Genomic DNA, 26,838 nt, shown 5'->3' with positions numbered 1-26,838 from the left:
TGCTAGAAATACTAGACCAGCACTATAGATATTGAATATGTCAGGCAAGTTCTTCTTTTTGATTGAAAATGCTATTAAAAGTAAACCATGGATGACTCCTAAGAAATGTTTAACCTGCCATAGAACTAGGCAAAGCAAAATTGCATCTGGTATTGAAGGTGCAGATTGAGTTTGTGACTTTGTGTGCTCATAATATGTACTGCCATAGTGCAGCATTTCTGTAGTGAATTATATACAACACACATTTTCTTTGCATCTTAAGGTTGTCAAAGAACCTTTTTGATTAATTTTGCTTTTCTAGAGAATTCTTTGACTAGGGCAGCCTAGTGCATGAGACTCTTACTTAGTGAAGTATGGGGAGGATAGATGTATGCAACCTTACCTCCACAAGTAGAGTGACTGTTTACATGATTTGAACTCATGACTTCATTCACGGTCACTAAGTAACATCCTTACCCTTTTATGACAACCTCAAGGGGCTGCATTTAATTTACGGATTGTTTAGCTTGATACTTCAGGACTTTTGGGGTCCAAAATCGGTTTGTGAAATTAGGCTAATATTATGACTGTTTTGGTTTGGTTTGGGCTGTTTAGGTTATAAGGCAGTCTAGGTTGAGTGTTTAAGATCTAGGGTAATTGTGTTTGTGGGGGATTCTTGGTTTAGGGTTAAGGTAGTATTTGTGTTTAGGGTAGGCCACAGTTTGTAAGCTTTAGAATGTGTATTGGGGTTGTTTTGGGTGAGGCAATCTGTGTAGGTTTGGTTTAAGGTTGGAGAAGGTGTTTTAGGGTTTGTTTTATGCGTGAGGCAGGTTGTATGAGTTTTAGGTTAATGTTGGTTTAATGGAGATGGTGGATTTGGTTTTGAATGGAAATTATGTGAATGAGTTTGGAGGTTGAAGGTGGAGGTGGAAAAGAATGAAAGGTGAGAAGCGCCACAAGCAAGGCTGCTTGATAAGCTATGAAAGTCCGGCCACAAGCAAGGCTGCTTGATAAGCTATGAAAGTCCGCCACAAGCAAGGATGCTTGATAAGAACAAGTATGGTGGCCACGACCAACCTAGGTTTAGGAGAAGTGCTCTCAACTAAAACAATTCAAATTTACTCAAAATTCAACTTAACTTTATTAATGACAATTCAATTACATAAATAGGCAATCTGAATGTCTTGGGCTGAAATAAAAGACTAAGTCCTAATTAACTTGAATAATAAAAATCCTAATTAAAACTTAGGCTAAAATAAATATGAAATAACAATGTAGCTCTTAATTTAAATCATGTAAGTAATGGTTGCAACCAGAATGAGTAACTTGGCCTTTGAATGAGTTTGGCCTCGGTTGAGTGTGGTTGAGTTATGAGTAAGTCCTTGGCTTGAGTTTGTTGAGTAGCCACGGTTTTGGAGAAAGATAAGATGGTGAGCTAAGCCCTTTGCCAAATCATATCTATCTTTAGGCAACCAAATTTATCTTCAAGCAAGTAGGATAACAACTTTACAATCTAATTTCCTTTACTATAGCCGTGTGATCCTCGATTGATCAAGGGTTGATCTTTTCCTTGTTTGGTCGAATTTTGTATGATAGGATTTGACTCAGTTGCTTGTCAAATTTGAATTCTCAAATCTATCTTTGTTGGGGCTGATTTGTTTATAAGATTATGTTGTTGGTATAAACAAATCTTATCTTCACTTCCTTGATTGTAGCCTTCCACAACATAATTCTATCTTCACTTGATCCCTTGCTTGTAACATTAAATTGGATCAGATTTGAAAGATATAATCTTTATAATTATCTTCAAATAATTTATTTTCTCCATGCCTTATCTCCTTCTTGCCTTAGAGATAGAGTTCCTCACGCCCTCTTCCATGTAAGAAAATGATCATGCTTTAATTTCATTGCTCTAGTCACGTGACAAGCTTACTCTTGAACCTAAGTGAACTACTTGGTCACGAAATATGGACCATGTTACAAATAAATCTCAACCCATATTACATGAATTAAATGCTAAAATAATTGAGTGAAAATAAACCTAAGACTATATGAGAATGCAATCTCATTTATTTGAATCAACGCAAATAAAATAAACCTAAGTTAGAACATAACCTAAGGACATAAATGTCTTTCTCACATACCCTCTCCTGGGTCAATTATGTCCTTTGAGACATTAAGAATCCTGCCTTGGCCTTGGCCTTAATTGTAGGACCATCATGACTTCCTTTGCCCTTGGGATCAAAGACTGCCCTAGGAAGATTTACATCACTCATGCTACAAGGTCACCTTCTTTGTGGAGATTTGTATGACTATTATGGTTATGAATGAGAATATATATACTAGTCTTATTCTACATTTTCTCACTCAACTAATCAACTGATAGAGCTGGACTACTCAAACTTAATAAGTTATTGTCCTCATCTAATATAGAAAGCAATTTAAGCAATGCAATCTAGCCAAATATAACTACAGAAATGTCCTATTGTAGCCAAATAAATTGTATGCTACTTAACTTCACAATTTTCTAAAATGGGTCTAATTATCTAAGATCGTTACTCCTTGTAACTTATAAAAGCAGAAAAAAGTTCAAGTAATATCTATCATCCCCAGACTCTACTAAGTGAGATCCTCTTGCAATGACCTAACATCTACCAATTAGCTTCATGAATTGTTGTACTTGCAGACATGATATGGGGTCTGGGCTGGTCCTTGTAGATATAAAATTAATTTCATTTCCATGAAGTAGGGTACATGGGACACATTCCAATATAGTGTGTACCTTGCACTTAAAATTACCAAATAAATCAAACATTTTCCTAGTATGAACAATCCCCTTTTACCTATCACTCCGAGTTGCACCTCTCCCATCATAAGGAGCTACAAACTAAACAATATGATGACAATAATCTAATGTAAATTCTGCATAATAAGAGCTCATCTAGAATATTTCACAAGCCCTCTAGTAATGTTCATTTCACTATAAGGAAAAGACAAGAACAAATAACTACCTTGCAATGTTGGCCATTGGATTATGCAGAATTTAAGCAAGAGCTAAGTTATTCAATGGCATGGTAATAGACTACCAAATCCTAATGATGGGGACAAGATAGAATACTCACTTTCTTAAATGCATCACAACCAATCTAAACTTCATCACCAAACCAAGTGTATGTATGACCAAAAGTACTACCAATCCGAAAACTAACAACTACTAATTATAGTCATATTCTGATTTCTGGTTAATAGACTACCAATGTAATAAATATCTGTTATCCCAAATCTTATCTTGTGCATCAATGACAATGCAGCAAAAACAAAAACAATAATGAATATTTAAACTTTCTAATTGACATGACAAGTTTATATTAGCACAAGACAACATGAATTGGGATATGATGTGGAATATCGGATCTCTGTTCCAACATTATATGCAAAGTCTTTACTCTGCAAGATTGAAACTGATCAACAAGGTAGCATGCCATTCATCGGTCTGTTCAAACATAGTATGACAGCTATTGTAACAAGAGAGTAAAACAATAATGTTACAAAATGTAAGTGATTTTGTCTTTGATTTTTCCATAAAACAAAATTTAGGTGTCATTCTCTACTCTTCCGTTAGCAGCAGTGTTGTTTTCCGATAAGAATATAACTAACAATTCATTAATAAAAATACAACAAATGTAACAATTTCAACACTATCATATGAGACACCAATGTTCCATTATTGTGCAACAGAGCTCTAACACAACTGTATATGCAAGATATAAAAAACGCCGCTGCCGGGGATCGAACCCGGGTCACCCGCGTGACAGGCGGGAATACTTACCACTATACTACAACGACTTACATGACAACATTTCTCAAGATAAATTTACAGACGAATTATGAAAATTAAGCATGTGTGGATCTGGGAGTCTTGGACCTAGGATACTCCTTGAAACTTGGCAAAAAGAATAGAGGAAACTTCATTTTACTACATTCTACATAGCATCAGTTTTTTTATTTACACAAAAATAATCAAAGAATGGGATAAAACTTAAAAGGGAGAAATGAATTTTGGATATCGGAACAAAAAAATTGACTGCCTTCTTATTTTTAAAATTTTAGTTCTAACCTGTATATGGTTTTTATTCTTCTGAAATATAATGAAAATATCTAATAATCTTAATCCTAATTTTTAACAGTATCTATATAATTGATTCAACATATTTGAAAAAAAAACATAAAATTTACTATAGTTGTGTTTAAATTGGCTTTATTTTATTTTTAGCCGGCTTTATGCTATTTTAATTTTATTAATGAACTTTGTGTTATTTAATTGAATTTAAATTAATTTTACTAATTTTTAAATTATATGTTTTAATTAAAATATAAATATGGATAGATGGTGGGGTTCATTTGAGGATTCATGGTGAGTTGCATGATTTCTATGAAAATGGGAAAAACTTTTAATTTATCGGGAAATTGAACAATTATAAAATGAGTTTAAAATCTATATATCGTCGGTGTAAAACTTTTTTTATGTGTTAACACATCATATATCATTAATTTGTTTGTTAATGATAATTAACGTATGAATGATATGCTGACAACATAAAACACTTACACTCTTACTGTACATATATTAAATCCTTATAAAATAAGTAGTGAGGCACAATGATAGAGGTGTGTGAATACTCTAAAGGTCCCGTAAATAGAAATTTATTGTTTCAGATCTTATCTTATATGTTGTCTCACGTCAATGAAAACAATCAATTAAAAATTTTAAACTTTATTATTATTATTATTATTATTATTATTATTATTATTATTATTATTATTATTATTATTATTATTATTATTATTATTATTATTATTATTATTATTATTATTATTATTATTATTGCTACACATTTGTAAATGATTGTTTGTTGTTTTGTATATATTAGCAACTTATTGACCAATTTAGAATCAAAAAAGATAATGACCAAAAAGTACATCTGTTATCCAGTAATAATAGCCTAATAGGTAAGCTCAGTCTCAAGAAGATTCTCTTTGTCAATGCATGCCCATGGTCCATGGATATGAACCATTAGAAAGAAAAAATGAAGGAATAGCAACTTATTGAAATATTTTTATTTGATGACACAAAAGTTTGTGAAACAAATCCCTTTATCCACTTTAAACCAATAGAATCAAAAAGGAAATCGCATAAAAAAGGTAACAAGTCTAAACCTTCTTTTGGGAATATTCGTGTAACTTGTTCATCCTTTTTGTCTACATGTGTGCTTTATAGATTATGTTTCAATAATGTCAAACCTCAAAAACATCTAATTCAAATATTCCAATAAGCTACTACATTATTTCATCACAAATTAAAACGTGTAGCACCATTATGTGTGTTAACGATTAATATGATGATCTGTGTAATCTTGCTCCTTTCTCTTGGCAAACAAGACAAGGATTAAAAGAATGTGCCTAAATGATAAAATATTATTTGTCTCAAAATCACTATGTCATCATGTCTTAGTAATATAAAAATATTATTTTGTGTTTTTAGAATATTTTTTTAATTAACATTTTTTCATTGAATGATAAGTGAAATTGGCATGGTTGATTTGTGACGAGGGTTTATGGGATATTGAAAGCAGACAACGGTTTATACTAATGGAGTAACTAATCCATGTGAATATGTTACGAATTTGACTTGAATTTAACTAACTTCTGTTAAACATCTATTTTTTCTTGTACCTCTGATACCTTTCTAATAATTTTACTTTTGCTAATAAAAATTAAGAAAACATTTTTTTAAGATTGTGGTGATAAAGATTAGATGATGTATAGAGTTATTAAAATAGTAGGAGATATGAACTAATTTTCATGATGAAACAAGAAAGAATAAGAAATGAATTAAAAATATTCTCATTATTGAATTTTGCTCATAAGCAAAGAATGCACAAGAGTATAGGTTAATGGATAAACAGTGGAAAAAATAATTACATTGCTCTGATACCATGTTAAAATGGTATGAGTCATGCTTGAATGAGAAAGAGAATCTTGAAGAAAAAAGAATAATAAATCTTATTGAATTGAATGAATGATAATTTACAATGAAAATATGTTGTTTGCATAGCTCGCAACAATTTTGAATAGCACGAGATAATCTTTACTGGCTAAGTCACGACCAGGTCGCTCTCTTTAAGATGTTTCGTGGTACTGCTAAAATTGTGCAAGCAGACTATCAACCACGCCATCCCAAGGATAAAACAGTTCAGTTCTCTATTATACGATATCTTATTGCATTGTAAGAATCATTCTCGAATACACACACAATACTGACTACCAATGTCAGTTCTCAAATTCCCATAATATGGTTACCTGTGCCAATTCTTTACCCACAATACTGACTATCAGTGTTAGTTATCAAAATCCTACTTTGGCTGCCTGTGCCAATTCTCAAGTGCCACGAAAAGAAAGGGGAGAAGGTTGTCGGAAATGTGTCGACGGAGTATTAGGGGCGAGAAAGAAAAGTTGAGAGGAAACGCCTTCAACTTGGTGCGAATAATAATGATGGGAGGAAGCCTCTATTTGTAGCGTGAGGCCTCCAACGGATCCTCCATCCGACGGCCCAAAACGTGGCCCAATCTCAAACGGTCACATGATCCGACAGCTGGAAAAATTCTCCACGTGAATCACCCGAGATCTTCTCCTCCCACTCTTCAACCGTGTGGACTAAGTCTCACACGTGTGGCATGCGTATTTGACTTGGTCAACACACGGTGCAAGCCCAAAAAGGGACCAAAAATAAAAAGAATGTTGGGCCCAAGCCGAGCCGAGCCGGCAGGCGGCGAAGGTGGTGGTGGTGCGTGCGCATGTGTGTGAAGGGGTTTTGTTTGTGTGAGTCCTCACCCACTCACAAAACACATTGTACCCCTTGGGGCACACCCCAATGGTGAAACTTAAGGCTTATAAAGCCTTCAAACTTCCCTCCTCCAAGGAATGTGAGACTAGTGAGTTTTTTCATTTCACAAACTCAAAAGTCACCATAAATAGCCTCATTAATGTGCATTAAACCACTTCAAAAACTCATCATTTTCAACAAATTTCAACAATCCCCTACTTGAAATTAAAAAACGATTTCTAGGATTTTCTGTGGTATCAATAAGATTGTGCATAAACAAATGTGTCATACGTCTTAAACCTTTGCATAGTGAATAAGATCCAGATTTTACTAGAGTGACTTGTAGTCTTGAACTCTATCTCCGACATCAAACCACACACAACCTTTTCAAAGGTTTATTCTATAAAGTCTGTGCGTTAAAGGTCATGCACGTCTATCCTAATATAGTGAATGCTCTAGAAATTTATGCCCCAAAATTTCATAGGAAGCGGGCCCCACTTCCACATTTACATATGTGAATCTATCAAGAGTACTCTTGTAGCTTAGGTACTTCACTCCAATTGGAGTATAGTTCTCATTAAGAGTTTTAACTCATCCTTCCATATGTTGCAGGAATCATGCTTCTCATAATTTTATAGCTTATTCATTCTCATAGCACTTCACAACTTGTTATTACCCATTGAACCTATTTCTTGGGATCTCCAGTCAGTTAGGTCAGGTTACCATCATGAGTGATACTCGTTCTAAGGGCAATAGTCTCATACTCTTAGAAGTATTATGGACTTTCTCTCTAGCTAGTCCTTTCGTCAAAGGATCTGCTAATTTATTCTCAGTGCTTACATGATCCACTCTAACAGTTCCTGTAGAGAGTAACTCTCTAATGATGTTGTGCTTACGATGAATTTGTCATTTCTTACCGTTATGTGGTTCTCAATTTTTGCAATCGTCGCAGTACTATCACAATAGATCAACATAGCTGGAATTGGTTTTTCCCATAGGGGAATCTCTGCAAGCAAGCTTCTCAGCCAACTTGCTTCTTCACTAGCTGTTGCTAGTGCTATCATCTCAGCTTCCATAGTTGATTGAGCCAAAATAGTATGTTTCTTTGACTTCCAAGAAACAACCCCACCAGTTATGCTAAATATATAGCCACTGGTTGCTTTGGAATCATCTGAAAGAGTGTTCCAATCAACATCACTGAATCCTTATAGGACAGCTGGAAACTTCAGTATTGTAATCCAAGGTTCATTATTTTCTTAAGGTATCTCATTACCCTTTCTATAGCATACCAATGCTCCATACTAGGTCTGTTGGTAAACTTGCATAATAATCCCACAACATAGGCAATGTCGGGTCTAGTGCAATCAGTGGCGTACCGAAAGCTGCCAATGATGCTAGCATTGTCTTACACGTTCACCAGTGTTCTTAAAAAGTTTTACACTTGGATCATATGGTGTGCTAGCAGGTTTACAGTCAAAGTATTTATATTTCTTTAAGATCTTTTCCACATAGTGAGATTGATCCAAAGAAATTCCTTCTTTTGACCTAGTAATTTTTATACCAAGGATTTCACTTGTCTCTCCAAGGTCTTTCATATCAAAGTTGTTACACAACAATGATTTCACATTATTCACAACATGAATGTTGGAACCAAATATGAGTAGATCGTCTACATAGACACATATGATAGTGTAAATGTCATTTTCTGAGTTGTAATAAATGCATTTGTCACTTTCCTTCACCTTAAACTAAATGCATTTGTCACTTTCATTCACCTTAAACTCATTCGAGACCATTAAGTCGTTAAACTTTTCATGCCACTGTTTAGGTACTTGCTTAAGACCATACAACGACTTATCTAATTTACAGACCTTATTTTCTTGCCCATGTATTACAAAATCTTCAATTTGTTCCATATAGATTTCTTCTTCCAAATTACCATTTAAAAATGTAGTCTTAACATCCATTTGATGTACTAATAAATTATGTATCGCAGCGATCGATATTAGTACTCTAATGGATGTTATTCTAGTAACAGGTGAAAATGTGTCGAAGAAATCTACATTTTCTCTTTGTCTGAAACCCTTAGCTACAAGGCGAGCCTTGTATTTATCCATTGTGCCATCATGTTTCAGTTTCTTTTTCAATATCCACTTACAACCAATAAGTTTGTAGCCAAGAGGCAAGTTAGCTAAATGTCAGGTCTTATTAGACTCTAGAGAATCCATCTCATTATTTATGGCTTCTTGCCGTAAATCAGCATCCAAAGAAGTCAAAGCTTCTTGGAGTATTGATGGATCCTCTTCCATTGTATAAACCATATAATCAAGTCCATACTCTCTAGCAGTCCTTGCTCTCTTACTTCTTCTACGTTATATTTCTAACCCATCGTTATTATCATTATTGTTAATCATAGGTATGTGACTAGTTATTGTGTCTCAATTATTCCTCAATTTAAAAGGGAATTTCATCTCATTGAAGTCAGCATCATTAGACTCAATGATCACTTTTGCGTTAAGGTCATAAAACCTGTACGCCTTGTTGTTTACATCATACCCAATAAATACACATTCGTAGGCTCTACTTGCGAGTTTAACTCTCTTGGGTCTAGTATCCGAACATAAGCCAGACAACCCCGAGTTCTCAAATAAGACAAGTTTGGTTGTCTATTCTTAATAATTTCATATGGGGAAAGTTTTCTTTTAGTCTTGGGGACTCTATTTAGCACATAACATACAACTAATAAAATTTCACCCCACCAAGAGGGTGCTGGACCAGAACTTAACATAATAACTACAACTAATTCAGTTAAAGTTTTATTCTTTCTTTCAGCTTTACCATTCATTTCAGGTTAATATGGTGCAGTTGTTTCATGAATAATGTCATTTAATTTATAAAAATCATTAAACATGTTAGAGTCATACTCAGTACCTCTATCACTTCTGAGTTTCTTTATTTTCTTGTTGAGTTAATTTTCAATTTCAGTTACATATAACTTAAACATGTCAAGTGCTTCGCTTTTATTTTTCATAAGATATAGATAGGTAAAATCAGAACAATCATTAATAAAAGTGATAAAATAGCGTTTACTATTTCTAGTTAACGTTCCATATAATTCACATATATCTGAGTGTATTAAATCTAAAGGCTCAGATTCTCGCATAACTGATTTATGTGGTTTTTTTGAAATTTTTGCTTAATTGCATGATTCACAAATTTGAAAATCATTTTTAGATAACTTTGGAATTAAACCTAAGCTACTCTTGCACGTTTATTAATATGACAAAGTCTAGAATGACATATTAAAATCACACAACATGTAAACATAATCATAAATTTTATTAATATAAACATCAACATTTAATTTAAACATGCCATCAGTGGCATACATTTTCCCAATAAATACCTCATTCCTAGTAAGAGTATACAAGTTTGCTCCTATGGTCTGGGTAAAGCCAGCCTTATTAAGAAGAAAGCCAGAAGTTCTTCCTCATCTATGGAGTATGCATCACATCTTTGAGAATTAGAGTCTTCCCAGATGTAAACTTCAGCTCCACATCACCAGTTCTAGCAACAATAGTAGTGAGGGAGTCACCCAACAACACCTTCTTATCATCAGAATTTGTGTATGTTTTGAACATAGCATAGTCATAGCAGACATGGCGGGATGCGCTAGTGTCTACCCACCACCCATCAGTTCCTCCAACCATAGTGACCTCAGATAATACAGCCACAAATGATTCATCAACCATGTTGGCCTGTGGAGGACGATCCATATGTTTATTTCTGCATTTGCGTACCATATGACATGGCTTCCCACATTTGAAGCAAATGAGCAGGTTGCTGTAGTCATTTTTAGCGGGTGGCTTAGCATATTGGACCTTTTGGGGGTTCCAATTCTTGTTCTGACTTATGTTCTTAGCCTTATTCCCACTGCGATTCTGATTCTTGAAGTTAGCGCGAGAAGGCTTCAGAACCACACCTGAAAATTTCTTCTTAGTGTTATTGTTGGAGACATTCAGCACCTAATCTTTCTGATCTTGCTTATGAGCCTCTTCTTCAATACGAAGACGAGTGATCAGAGATTCCAAAGAGATTTCTTTGGTCTTATGCCTCAGAAGGTTTTAGAAGTCCTTTCAACTAGGAGGCAACTTGTCAATTATGACAACCACTTGAAATTGCTCATCTAGGGGCATACCCTGAGAAATATCTCATGAGCAATTTTCTGAATCTCGTGGGATTGAGACTCTACTGATTTATCATCAATCATGTGATACTTGAGGTAGCGGCTAACAACATATTTCTTAGTCACAGCTTCCTTAGTATCATATATTTTCTCAAGTGCATACCAAATTAATTTGGCAGACTTGTATGGGTTGTAGTAATCATAGAGATTATCAGACAACCTATTCAGAATGAAGTTCTAACATAAGTAATCACTTTCATTCCAGAGAGCTATTTTAATAGCCAGTTTATCCATTTCCTCTTTTTCAGCCTCATCTGACACCACTGGGATATCGGTTTTCAGAACGTGAGCAACTTTTCTCATAATGAGGAAAAATTCCATCTTGTTGTCAACGTTTGAAATTTGTCGAGTCAAACTGAAATAGCTTGTTCATGTCATAGTTGTTCGATCCAGTAATATTATCTACGAATGTCATTGCGGTCAAAAGTCTTAAAATTGTTGTTTGTGTAGCTCAAAAAGGGACCCAAAATAAAATAAAAAAATTATTTAAAAAGAATGTTGGGCCCAAGCCTGAGCCGAGCTGAGGAGGCCGGACGGCGGCGTGGGAGGAGGGTGTAGTGGTGGTGGTGCGCACGCACGTGTGTGTGGAGGGGTTTTGTTTGTGTGAGTCCTCACCCACTCATAAAACTCATTGTACCCCTTGGGCCACACTCCAATGGTGAAACTTAAGGCTTATAAACTTGGGCCACACTCATAGAGATGGAATTTGTTGTAGAAGTTGAAGTTCTTGAAATATTTTAGTCAACAAACTCACCAAGAAGTTCTTGGTGATTTTGATGTTCTTGAAGTTTCTTTTTCTTCGTGTGATGCATGAAAGTGTCACATCTGACTCAAATTGTTGGTCATAACATAGGGTGATGTAACGTCCCTACAATGCAATAGTGTTGATGCAATGAAGAATATATTGTCACACATGCAAAGTGTTATGTCGTCTACTACTTTCCTATGGAGGTTCAAGTTGATACTTTTTCTGATATTGGGCTTTACTTGTTGTATATTTATACACACTTGCAATTGGACGTCCCATGTTCTTGGAGATTTCTTGTATCTATTCTTCACAAACATTGCTCAATGAGTTATAGCCGGACTTCTAACCCCAATTACCTTTTTCTTGATTACTATATTTTCTTTATCCCCTCTCACACACAACATTATTATAGTGTGTAATTTTATATAATTGAAGCAACATATTAGGATCAAGATTCTGATCCACTTTTCTCTCTGTTATCATCATATTCAACACAGTTATTTCAAGCTTGAAATTCTTAATACATTCCAGCTTGTGTGGGAATGTTAAAGGAGTTGAGCTTTTGTTAGTTGGTTAGTTAGTTTGGTTAGGGTAGTTAGTTTTTCCTTACTTTTATATAAATGATTCATTATGACTTTGTATAATTAATTCATTCACTTAATTCAATATTCATTCAATGAATACGTTTCTTAAAAAATTGATGATGGGTCTTCAATATCACTGAGAAAGTTTCAATCTTTCCATTTAGTTTTTTCAGAGAAAGATTTGTCATGAGAACATGAAGAGTTTGTGAAACCCATTTGATTTTTTATGGATCCTAAGAGGGACATCATGTTGAAGTTGTGAGTTGGAGTTCTAAAGTGTATGCACATTTTGGATTCTCTGTTTTGACCAATGTTTTTCTCTCCTATGACTACTCAATATGAATATGAAAACAAAACAAGGTCATAGTAGGTATGTGTGTCCTTGATGTAGATGATGTTAAAATCTGGTAAGAGCCATGGAAAAGAAAACTTCTTGATGAATCAAGAAGTATGAAAGAATCATGAATGAGAAAATGGAAACTTTCTATATTGAATTACAAAGAATAAGGGAATCACCATTTATATACTACAATGCCTAACTAATAACTACATAGTTAAATGATTAATTAAACTCTTAATCGATTAACGAAAACAATATTACAATTAACAAACTGAAATCAACTAACAACTTTAACATCCTCCCTCAAGCTGGAATGTGTCAAACATTCCAAGCTTGAAATGATTGTGATGAATACCACATATACTCTAATACCTCCTCTTGCTGGTGAGCGAATCTTCGTCTCCCAGTCTTGAAATCTGAACATGAAGCAATACTGACGTTTAACCACCATTTGGCAGAAACAATTTCATCCAATGCTTAATCATCTTTTTGACAGAAGCAGACCAATCATAACGGATGAAAGAGAAAAATGAGATGGACCTTAATCTTGATCCTTATATGTTACTTCAATGAAGAAAAAATTACACACTATAATGTTGTGTGTTTAATGATAGAGAGGGGGCGGTAAAGAAACTAGAGTAATAAAGAAATGAGAAATAATTGGGGGTAATAGATGAAAGAATAAGAAAAGAACATAAATGTAAAATGTACACAAAATCTTAGGTTATAACAACCCAAATTTTAGAAGATGGATCAACCTCAACACTATGAGTACTTTGGTTAAACCTTGGAGTAATGTTGAAGTGTGATGCATAGGACTCCTTGATTGCAAATCATAGATGCAGCCACTAATGGATCATATGCAGTAGTAACCTTTTGGCTGCACTTTTTCAATCTTCCATAATGACACTAAAAAAATTCTTCCTGATGGTGATAATGCATGTTGATCTCTCCACCTGTGCAACAATGTTTTTTAGCACTATTCATAGCAATTGCATCACTTTCTGTTTCTAAGACCGGGGCAAAGTGACATTTCTTGATGATAAACATGACATAGCTCTTGATGGAAACAAAGAAGATGGAAGAATGATTTGAATCTTGGAAGAGAAGTATAAGCGGAAGCCACCAAAATAATAATTATCGCTCTGATACCATGTTAAAATGTGGTAAGAGCCATGGAGAAGAAAGCTTCTTGATGAATCAAGAAGTATGAAAGAATCATGAATGAGAAAATAGAAACTTTCTATATTGAATTACAAAGAAAAAGGGAATCACCTTTTATATACTACAATGCCTATAACTAATAACTAACTAGTTAAACGATTAATTAAACTCTTAATCAATTAACGAAAACAATATTACAATTAACAAACTGAAATCAACTAACAACTTTAACAGGTGATGACCCAATTTGCCTAATATGGAAGCTCATTTTTCGGAAACTTAGATCATCGATATTTTGTAACGAGTGGAAGATATTCAAGAATTCCTTTTATTCCGACCTTTTCTCATTTGCCTACCACCGATCACCTCAATTTCATTCATACTCTATTTTCTATACCTCTCTTGTAAACACATAAGATTATTATGGTGTGTATTTTGCATCATTGAAGCAGCATGTTGGGATCAAGATTAAGGTCCATTTTATTTTCTTTCTTTCATCCATTATGGTTGGTTTGGTTGGTTAAACTTATGTCAAAATATATGGTTAAACTTTAGATAAAGTTGCTTCTACCTATGGTGGTTAAGCGTCAGTATTGTCATTGCTTCACATTCAAATTTCAAGACTGTGAGATAAGGATTCCTTCACCAGCTAGAGGAGGTACTAGAGTATATGATCATGTTCAACACCATCATTTCAAGCTTGGAATGCATGATAAATTCCAGCTTGAGGGGTTGTTGAAATATATTTTAAACTATATTTTAGTATTTGTGTTGATATTGTATTAAGCTAGTTATAGTTAGAGTTAGTTTTAGTGATTTTAGTTAGTCAAGTTTTATTTCCATGTACATATAGTTACTTTCATTGTAAACTATCATTCATTCAGTTCAATGAGAAATATTATTTTTTCTCCTTCTTTCTTCTTCGAGATTCTCTTTCCCATTCAAGTATGACTCCTACCATTTTAACAATAGTGGAACCTGGTGTAAGAAGAAGTGCACCAAACAGTCCTTAGCGGTTAAAAGCAACTTATGCTTGTTAACGCTGAAGAGATAATCTTTTATAGCAAAAGAATCTTAATTATGAGTCCCACACCATATTTATCTTGATGATATTTAAAATATTCATTAGGTCCATAGTAATTTTATTACTTGAATAAGTATCATCTTAATTATTAGGGTTTCATTTCTCCCTTTATTTTTAATGACACAAATGTAATTTTATTATAATTAAATGGATAAATTTATTATTAAAATTTGTATTTCTTTTATTTTTTGAAGTGTTTATCTCTCTATTAATGACAATAATCTTATCTCATTTTACTTATAACATGTGCATCTCATTTTTAATATAACACTTATTTCTCATGCTTAAATTCTAACAAAATCAATGACATGATTATTTAACTCTCAATAAAGATTATTTTAGAATTAATTATTTTATATATATGGAATTTAAAATGAATATAATATTTATACACTGTGAGTATAAAGATTTAGAGACAATTACTACATCATTCATTTATATTACTTCTTTTTGAAGAGTAATATGAATAATGATAATACATGACAGTATATAAAATTTATATATTGTCATTACATATATTTTTCTCATTTAAAATACAGCAAGTGTATGGAGCAACTTCTGGTAATGTTCTAGCTTAATTAGATGTTTTGAAATTGAGTATGTGAGAATGCAATTACCTTATATACTTGTTAGGAGAGTTTTTCATTCATAGTTATCATACCTAACTCCAACATCATTGTCTATTATAAACAGAAGATAAATAAAATACAAAATTTAAAATAGGTAATGGAATGGTGATATCAATGTAAGCAGTTGTCCCAAAGAAATCAATTTAAGCTGAAGTGTGATTAACTTAAAACTTAAAAGAGTATTATTTTGCATTTGTATTGGACAAAAAGCACTATGTTATATTGAATTAATAAATTAAAGATGGAATCATTAATTGAAAACGTTTACGCATAAAATAAAGGAGAATGAAATTTTATGGTAACAGGGTACAAGTTGTAAAGATCCCCTTAATATATTTCAACTAAAAAAAAGTCCAATTGATACTGCTTTTTATAAAAAAAAAGTTAAAAAAATCATTGCAATGTTTATTTTTAAGAGTTTTAAATGTATACATTGTGTAAAGTTTTTTACACTGTCAGTATATCATCTATTATTGATTTGTAATACGTTTGTTTGAGAATCAATGCTAGTTAACATATAAATGGTAGATGATTTGCTAATGATATAAAAACATCATATTTTATAAGGGTTTTTGGCTTTTTGCTAGCCAAGAGTTCAAACTTAAAGACTCCAAGAGAGAGCTTTTATATTAAAATAAAAAGCTATTTTATTTTAATAATTACCCATCTCTGTACATATTTTGCTCTTTTTTTTTTATTTCTAGCATGATTCTCATAATGAATATTTTTAGAAAAATGAGGATTGTAAATGAAATAGTTTTCTTTTACGAAAATTGTTAACTGTTGTAAGAGCACTTATTAAAGAATCAAATATGAATTTCTTTTATTAGAAAATGATGCTTTTAAATAGTATTATAAAAATTGGTCCGTGTCAGTCAGTTCAACCTCTAAATCAGTCTCAATAACAGTATGGTACAATAATTATATTGGTCATAAAATCATACATACCAAAAGTAGTTATACCGGCCGGTTTTTAATTGAGTGTACCGGTCATACTGACCGATTTTTATTTAAAATTAATTTTTAATGAAAATAAAAAATTAATAGTTTTTTATTGGTTTTTCAATATTATATTAATATATTATATATGTATATCTAACTTCATCGGTATGCAGTTAGTTTAATTAGTGAACCACTAATTTAACTGATATATCATTATTTCAATGACCAATTTGATAACCAAGTAGAATATTAATAACATTGTTTTTAAATGCTTTAAAGTTTAAAACATGTGACCTTAAAGGGGTTGCTAATGTAATTTTTATTTTTGATTATCTAACCATTTTCTCGCGGCACTCGTTAATACAGTCGTTTTGTTTTGTTTTCAAATAGATCCCATTAAATAAAGTAATTTTTTGGGAAAAGCAAAAAAATTAGTTGGTTAGTCATAATATAAGAGAACATCTTTGATTATAGAAAGAAAAAGCCTAAAATTGTAATTTTCCTATAATAAAAGTGTACGTGAGTTTGTGGGTAGGGACTAATAAAATCATACTTAAACCATTAATCGAATATTTTACTGATTTGAGTTGCTCTTTTGACCAATTATGCACCAAAATCAACACGAATTAGTTTGATTAGGTCAGTTTGAGTATAAAATCAGTGATTTAGCTAGTTAAACGGGTTCAACTCAATTAGTTTAATTAGTTTAATTAGTTTAAAATAATATCAAAACGACATCGTTTTTAAGAGTAAAACAATCTGATCTCTTTAACTTATTTGTAATTATGCTTATCATTATTGTAATTATAGTTATTATTTGTTAACTTATGTTGGAATAAAACCTTTGTTGCTTAATTAAGTTTAAAATTTGATTGTTACAAATGCAAAACATATGTTATTTGATAATGTTTTCAACTTATTTGTGACATTTTGTTGTAATAAAACTATTCTTATTGGTTGTTTAATTATTCAATCATATACTTGCATAATAATAATTTTTATATTTAAAAAAATTAGTAAATGGTATGCTAATAACTCAGTCATCCGACCATTCATCCATACTCAATACCTTAATCGAATCAATAACCAATCCTAATTTAATAAACTTTATAAAATATATAGGAAAAATATCATGGCTCAAAGATTGTTCATGTGGGTACTTATAATTTTTTCATGATAAATTGTATTTATAGATTATCCACTAATGAAACTTTTAATACCAATATTAAAATTTGAACTTATACACATTAGAATATAAATTAAATTTGTATTATTGCATTAATCTTCCTTCACAATTAAGAAATATACTTTAAAGTATAAAGGATAAATTATAATTGTGAATCCCAAAAATATTGATTGTTTAGATTTTATAACTTCACTTGATTTTCTAACCAGTTAATCGATTAACATTTGTGTTAATCGATAACACTTATTCGGTTAATTGATTGATGTTGTCTTGTTTTCTGGTGACTTTATTCTCCAATATGACAATTATTGGGAAAAACATTTACATACTCCAAAATAGTTAAATTTCTCACCTAAATGATGAGAGGATATATTTGATATACAAAAAATGGATATACGTACATCATTATTATCATACATATACTAAATTCTTAGTTGAAGCTCGACAATAAGACAAACTGATAAAGTGAAGGAGGAATGAGATGTTGAGTTGGGAGACTTTCTGAAGGCTTCCGTACTAAAATATGAGGGAATAATGAAGTTTGATAATTTAATAATATTGTTTTATTAATAAATAATAAAATTTAAACCATTAAAAAAAAATTTGTGCCGCATATATATAAGTATTTATACCTAATATTGGAGTTTCTGTTATGAAGATGATTTGAACCCAAGTGGGGCTAGCTGCTGGTGAGGGTAGAGGGTAAGTATCTGCTGGTGGATGAGAGCATGTATCTTCAATGATATATATATATATCAATTTAAATTATTTAAATGGAAAACAAAACCTTTTGGTTATTTCAGTGAATATTATATATGCTAATCTGGATTCTCACTGGCCTCATAAAAAGCAATAACAAATAATGTTGTTAAAACTACCAAACAAACCACTCATGATTCAAGCCCAATGCAAGAGAACACTCATTCTACAAGCCCAGCTCAAAATCCAAGTGATCTAGAAACACCTCAACTTGAAAACTGAAAGTTTCATTTTTTAGTAGTTTTTTAAATTTCTGTTATTTCTGTTTTTAGGTAAGTTTCCTTTTTTGGAAATTTCTGTTATTTTCTTTGTTTTGCAGATTGCTATATAATGCAATCTGGTTTCCATTATGTTCTCAATCAATTCATTCATTCATTGACAGTAACAATAAAGGAAGAGTTCATTTTCTATCTTCTTGTTTGAGTTTTCTTGATTGATTCATTGCCTTCATTGTGGAAGCTTAATCACATTAACCATGGAAGCTAAATCTTCACATGGTATCAGAGCACCCTCAAGAGGGTGACTCTGCTGCGCCACTATCTGTCTTCCTCCTCCTCAAACTATCTTTCTGTTCTTCCTCACCCTTACCATCTCTTTCTTCCTCTCTCAACAATGGCCAACCAAACCATCAACCCAATTCTTGATCCATCAAACCCTTACTACCTGCACCCCAACGAAAATCCAGAAAGTGGACTTGTTTCCACTCTGCTGAATGGGGAGAACTACCATCCATGGTCAAGAGCGATGACCATGGCCTTAGAGACAAAGAACAAGCTGGAATTCATCAATGGAACATTGACCAAACCTGCTGCCCTTGATCCAATGTATGCTGCTTGGAAAAGATGCAACAACTTAGTAGTTTCTTGGCTGAGTCACTCAATAGAACCATCCATAGTACAAAGTGTGTTATGGATGGATAGTGCTCAAGAAATTTGGAATGACTTGAAGGAAAGATATCATCAAGGTGACATGTTCAGGATTTCAGAACTCATAGGGGAGATGCATTCCATCAAACAAGGAAGTGGATCCATTGACAAATTCTACACACAAATGAAAGGTGTATGGCAACAACTTGATAACTACATACCAATTCCTCCCTGTTATTGTGAAACAAAGTGTCATTGTGCACTCATACCTACCATAAAGAAATACAGAGAGAATGAATACATAATCTGCTTTCTTAGAGGATTGAATGAGCAATTCTCTTATGTAAGATCGCAAATTATGCTTATGGAGCCTATGCCTCTTATCAGCAAAGTGTTCTCAATTCTTGTCCAACAAGAAAGACAGATGTCTTTTGAAGAACCTGGATTCTCAGCAAATATATCAAGCAAAAATTATGACAGCAGATCAAGAGGCAGGGCAAGAAGCATGAGAGAACCTATGGCTGGAAGATCTAATAACCAAGGAAGATTTGGAAGAGGAAGAGGACATAAGATCTGTACTTATTGCCAAAAGACAGGACATACAGTTGATATTTGCTACAAGAAGCATGGTTTTCCACCTGGTTACTTCACCAATTCCACAAACATCAACTGCTACTCAGGAACAGATGCACAAATGATTGAATCATTGACAGAAACTGAGCAGAATGGAACCAAGGAAGAAAAGGTTGATCCAATATGCCTATTTACACCAGCTCAACATAATGCCTTAAAGAACATGATTCAGGAATCTATGAAGCAAACATCACACACAACCAACCAAGTCAGTTCCCTATCAACATCTATGTCTTCTTTTGAAACAACCAAAGCAGGTACATCTCTAAATTCCTTAACTAACAATAGCACATCAAGTTGCTGGGTCCTTGACACAGGAGCCACAGACCATGTCTGTCACTCCCTTACACTTTATCAGAATTTTAAGAGAATCAAACCTCTCTTGATTGCCTTACCCAATGGTGAGCAAGTTACAACACATCACTCAGGAACCATTGTGTTCTCTGATGACCTCTACCTCACAGATGTATTACATGTTCCTACTTTTAACTTCAATCTTATATCCATTTCAAAACTCACCACATCTTTAGCCTGCACCTTGACTTTTTACACCAATCATTGTCAAATTCAGGAACCTCACTCCTTGAGTATGATTGGTGCAGCTAAGCTGAAGGGATGTCTATATGTGCTAACTCAATCCAGCAAGAAAAACTTTGAATCACATCATGTTAATGTGTACACTGGTTATGATGACAGTAATGTTTGGCATTCTAGATTAGGACACTTATCTCACAAGAAAATGACAATTATGCAATCTGTTTTTCCATCTATTAAATGCAATAAGTCTTTAGATCCTTGTGAAATCTGTCATTTAGCCAAGCACAAAAAACTGCCATTCAATGATAGTAGTTCTAAATCTCAATCTATGTTTGATTTAGTTCATGTAGACATTTGGGGGCCCATTAGTACCCCATCCACCTTTGGTCACAAATATTTCTTGACTATTGTAGATGACAAAACTAGATTTACGTGGGTACATTTTATGAAACAGAAAAGTGAAGCTACCATTTTGGTTAAAACTTTTGTATAATATGCAAAAAACCAATTTGATAAGGGAATCAAACTAATCAGAACTGATAATGGGCAAGAATTTTTAATGAAAGACTTCTACATGAAAGAAGGCATACAACACCAAACAACATGTGTTGAAACCCCTCAACAAAATGGCATAGTTGAGAGGAAACACCAGCATATAATAGGTGTTGCTAGGTGCCTTTTATTTCAGTCAAACTTGCCTCTTTGCTATTGGAATTTTGCTGTAGGACATTCTGTGCATCTGATTAATAAACAACCTACTATGTTTCTATCTAACAAATCTCCTTTTGAAGCATTGCATAGCATATTACCAGACATCACCAACTTAAAGGTATTTGGTTGTCTCTGTTTTGCATCTACCCTAGTCTCTAACAGAAAGAAGTTTGATCCTAGATCAAGGAAATGTGTATTCCTTGGTTACCCTCATGGGACAAAAGGGTCCATTATGCTGGATCTCAACACAAATGAGATTTTTATTTCTAGAAATATTGCTTTCTTTGAACATGTGTTTCCCTTTTGTGCAACTAACTTTAACAGCAGTGATGCTAATAGTGAGACTCATCCTATTCTCCCTGTGCATAACTCAGACATCCTTTTCTATCCCTTGCCAGAAACCAGTTCAACCCAAACCAATGACCCTAACACAAATATCACTGATCAGCCTACTCCAATAGATCAAACATTGCACAATCCCAATTCAACTAGACATCCTTAAAGAATCAGAAACCCCCCTACTTACCTAAGAGATTATCACTTGACCCTCCTGCACCAATCCATCATGCCTGACCCTCATATCCAACACCCTATTAGTAACTCTCTAACTTATGACAACCTATCCTCTAGACATAAGAACTTCTCCTTGTGCATATCAGCTAACCAAACTCCCACACATTACCTAGAAGCTATGCAACATGATCACTGGAAACAAGCCATTCATACAGAATTAGATGCCTGGGCCAAAAACCACACCTGGATCCTAACCAACCTACCTCCAGACAAGAAAGCCATACGGTGCAAATGGATTTTTAAAACCAAACATCATGTTGATGGGTCAGTAGAAAGGTACAAAGCTAGATTAGTTGCTCAAGGTTTCACTCAAACTGAAGGGGTGGACTACATGGAAACATTTAGCCCAGTTGTAAAAATGACCACCATAAGAGTAATTTTATGCCTTGCAGCCATGCGCAATTGGCACTTACACTAGCTAGACATCAATACAGCATTCCTACATGGAGATCTTAAGGAAATTGTTTACATGAAGACACCACCAGGGCTCAACATTTCAGATCCAACTCTTGTATACAAATTGCAGAAATCAATATATGGTCTCAAGCAAGCAAGTAGACAATGACATGACAAACTCACCAACACCTTGCTACAACTTGGTTATGTGAAATCCTCCTCTGATTATTCATTATTTATTCATTATACTAACTCTGATTTCACAGCTATCTTAGTGTATGTTGATGACTTGATCTTGACAGGAACTAGCATTGATCAAATCATTCACACAAAGACTGTCCTTCATAACAAGTTCAGCATCAAGGATCTAGGAGAATTAAAATTCTTCCTTGGCATGGAGGTGGCTAGATCAAAACAGGGAATTACTATATATCAACGAAAATACACCTTGGAACTTCTCCAAGAAACATGATTCCTTGGAGCAAAACCAGCCTCCACACCAATGGCATACAACACTCCTCTTTATTCTCAATCTGGCTCACCTCTATCAGACATAACCTCTTATAGAAGACTCATGGGAAAATTGCTTTACCTCACTCACACCAGACCTGACATATCCTATGCAGTAGGCTGCCTTAGCCAATACCTTGCTGCTCCAACTGATGGACATTACAAAGCTGCCACACAAGTACTCATATCTTAAAAACTCTCCTGGTCAAGGAATTTTCTTTCCAAGCAACAACACATCCGATATTCAAGGATACTCTGATTCAGATTGGGCAACCTGCATTGACACTCGAAGATCTGTGACTGGTTGGTGCTTTTTCATAGGTTCTGCTCTTGTCTCTTGGAAAAGCAAAAAGCAAAACACAGTTTCAAGATCTTCTTCCGAAGCAGAATATAGAGCACTTGCCATGGCTGCTTGTGAGGCACAGTGGCTCGTCTTCTTGTTCAGAGATTTGAACATTTCTCACCACAAACCAGTTAGCATCTTTTGTGACAATAATTCAGCTCTTCACATAGCATCTAACCCGGTCTTCCATGAGAGAACGAAGCATATTGACATTGATTGCCATGTAGTTCGAGAACGCCTACAAAATCATACTATCCATCTTCTTCCAATACACACTTCACTTCAACTAGCTGATATTTTCACTAAATCCTTGTCTCCATCCCCTTTTCGAAGCATTCTTTCCAAACTTGGCATTATAGATATTCATATGCCAAGTTTGCGGGGGTGTGTTAAAACTACCAAACAAACCACTCATGATTCAAGCCCAATGCAAGAGAACACTCATTCTACAAGCCCAGCTCAAAATCCAAGTGATCTAGAAACACCTCAACTTGAAAACTGAAAGTTTCATTTTTTAGTAGTTTTTTAAATTTCTGTTATTTCTGTTTTTAGGTAAGTTTCCTTTTTTGGAAATTTCTGTTATTTTCTTTGTTTTGCAGATTGCTTTCCATTCTTTTTTAATCAATTCATTCATTCATTGATAGTAACAATAAAGGAAGAGTTCATTTTCTATCTTCTTGTTTGAGTTTTCTTGATTGATTCATTGCCTTCATTGTGGAAGCTTAATCACATTAACCATGGAAGCTAAATCTTCACTAGATTTTGATAAAGCAGTAGTATCTTAAAAGCTGTATTTATATTTATTTGAAGTTAAAAAAAATTCAATTTAATATAGAAAGAGGAGACCATGTTGAGGGTTGTGCAGTAGTAATAAAGCTCAGAGGGGTGAACAATCACTAAATCAAGTCCACTCTTTTATGTGAATCCATCAAGTTGGTAATAATGTGGGTCCCACATCACATAAGATAATTATTATATGGTCTTCTACAAACATTTCTAAATATATCTTATTCGATTAGAATTAATCCATTTGATTTTAGTGTAAAAATATTGTATAGACTGATAATGTAAAAAAATTTAAGCTACCATTGAATCATTTATGATTTATATTTAATTATTATTAACTTTTAAATATAAGTATATAAATGAATGATAAATGATGTACTAACTATGTATATATTTTTACATTATTATCTCTTACTTTTGACTTATTAATATATGATTAATAATGATATTTTGTTAAATACATTAATCTTGATGATATAATGATTTATTCTATATGATTTCACATTTTGAAATCGTTGAAAGATATTTAATTTGTGTCAATGTTGTTGAACACTTCTCACTAAATATATATAAGTCACTAGATAATTATTCATTCGTGTATCTTCCATCAAATTACGCAATCTACTTTTTACAATTTTCATAGTTGAAAAATACTTTTTAAAATTGTATTGTTAACTTCATAAGAAGATAAACAAATAGGGAAACAATGTGGACTATTACCCACACCTCAAACTTATTATGACTCATAAGGCATGTAGTTGTTCTCAACCCTTGAATTTTTTGACCTCTTGAGTAAAACTTTTTCACTACTATTTTCTATAATACTTCTAAAAGAAGAAAATTTAGACCCCCGACTTTGTATAACATGTAGGATGATAACACTATGTTAAGTAAGTATGAGTAGATATGGCAAATTTCAAAATATAGTAGAATTATGTTAACATGTAAGTATGGTCACTACAACATTTTTGACCTATGTCTACGGCTGAAAACTGTGGCCAAAAGTCAAAAAATTGTTCTCGTTGCCAAAGACAACGATTTTTTAACTGTGGTAGTCTGAGGCGTTGTCTTTTGTTTAGGCCACGTTTTTTTGACTTTTGGCAACACCTTTTTAAAACCGTTGTCTATTATTTAAATAGACAACGGTTTATGTGCAATGTTAAAGGCAAGGTTAAAAATCATGATCTAAAAGGAAAGTAGAAAACCATGGTCATTGTGTTTATAGGCAACAATTTTGAAACTGTTGCCACTTTGTATAAAGGCACTAGTTTGAAAACCGTTCTCATTGTCTAAATAGGCAAGAAAATTGTTGTCTTTAGTCCTATGTCCATTTTGCAATAGATAATCGTTGCATTTGCTACACCATATATACAATCCTTAACTACTCTACCTTTTTCTAAATAAATTTGTTCATTTAGAATTTTTATTTTATGAAAATCATTGTTTTTCGATAATACTCTAAGATCAATAAATAATAAGAAATATGAATAAATGTTTTTTAATGAATATTCATAACATTAATTAATTTAAAACATGAGTATTTGTTACTCTAAGTTTGGTGAACCAAAATACAGACTTATGTTTTTGAAAGCGACAAGCATCACTACACAAACCACTCCACTACTAGTCATATCATATACAATTATATCCATTACTGTTTAACAAAATATAATCATAATCCAAAATAGGAAATCTTGATTCATTTCCATCTATATTGTATGCAGCAAGTTGTCTTCCAAATGATTTTGCTGCAAATAGAGAAGTTATAATATTGTTAGCTTATATATGAATGAACACCAAGTTTTCCAAAAATAAATATGCTAAAGTAGTCTTGAGGTTAGTCACTCTACTAATAATTCGAAATTTCCAATGTTACATATTTGATATTTATTATATAATTAGAGTTTAGTCTTAACCATGTTACAACCATGATGATAGAAATAAATAAGAAATTACCTTATCATTATTTGGAACATGTGTCAATGTAGAAATACTCGGTGTTGATAACATTGTTGCTAATGCCTCCACATCTACTCCTGAGTTGTTTTGATTTATGACATTCCTTAGCAAAATTTGAAATTTTTGTTTGATTGATGACATTTCTTGCTTATGTTTTGCCTCCATTTCCTCAACTTTATTATTTAACAATTTCAATTCATCAGCATCTTTTTTCTCAATTTTTACAATTTCTTCTGTTCTTTTCAAAAGGCTGGGTGTGGTAACTCTTCCATGACACCGAACTCTTCCGGGATTTTCTTTCCCAAACACACTCTGAAAAGCTTTATCAGGTTGTTGACTAGAATTTTCAATTAAATCTTTAAGTTGTGCCTGACATTTTTAGAAGCAATCGAGTTAGCATAAAACTATATTTTTGTTCTACAATCGAGTTGTGCCTAACTCATGGCTAACTCCAATTGGAACTCCATATTCATTGAAAATGATTTCCATTCTATCTTCTAGTGATCCTGCATGAGCTTCCAAGCATTTTGTTTTCCCACACTTTCTTTTCGATGCTTCCCCTAATTGACATATTTATAAATAAATGATATAAAATTGTAAATTGGAAAAAAAATGGAAACACCAAAAAGTTACAAAAAACACTAATGTTACCTTGCTTTGTACTATTATTTGAAATGAGAGAATAACTTTTAAAACTAAATTATTCTATGTTGTCCTATAAAGTGTCATCGTGATCAGAATCTTCAAATTGTATCTCATTTGGCATAAGGTTGGTGGCAAGTCACCCCTAGCCAATTGAAATCCAGATCTTTCATCAATTATAGATAGATTTACTGCATGATCTGGTGGCTCATTTTGATATAATTCCTGGTTATTCAAATGTGATTCCTCTTTCATATCAAAATAGTCTCTAGGAATATTCTTCAAAACATAATTTCTATCTAAATTAAGAGGATCTTGAATGTAAAAGCATTGCTTGA

At 33.0% G+C, this 26,838-nt stretch overlaps 2 protein-coding genes and 1 non-coding gene across 3 annotated transcripts; 2 read left to right on the top strand and 1 right to left on the bottom strand.

Moving 5' to 3' along the window:
* On the bottom strand, positions 3,754–3,825 carry TRNAD-GUC. Its single transcript has one exon. It is a non-coding gene; the product is annotated as a tRNA-Asp (tRNA).
* Positions 19,157–21,073, top strand: LOC109344676. The gene has a single exon (XM_019583429.1). It carries the CDS (start codon positions 19,157–19,159, stop codon positions 21,071–21,073), a length of 1,917 nt encoding a protein of 638 aa, XP_019438974.1.
* Positions 21,983–22,732, top strand: LOC109344675. Its single transcript, XM_019583428.1, has 3 exons — positions 21,983–22,237; positions 22,340–22,418; positions 22,527–22,732. The coding sequence occupies exons 1-3, from the start codon at positions 21,983–21,985 to the stop codon at positions 22,730–22,732; spliced, it is 540 nt and encodes a 179-aa protein (XP_019438973.1).

This window comes from Lupinus angustifolius, chromosome LG04, assembly GCF_001865875.1.
Source record: "Lupinus angustifolius cultivar Tanjil chromosome LG04, LupAngTanjil_v1.0, whole genome shotgun sequence".
Taxonomy (NCBI): domain Eukaryota; kingdom Viridiplantae; phylum Streptophyta; class Magnoliopsida; order Fabales; family Fabaceae; genus Lupinus; species Lupinus angustifolius.
This window is presented reverse-complemented; position numbering and strand designations above follow the sequence as displayed.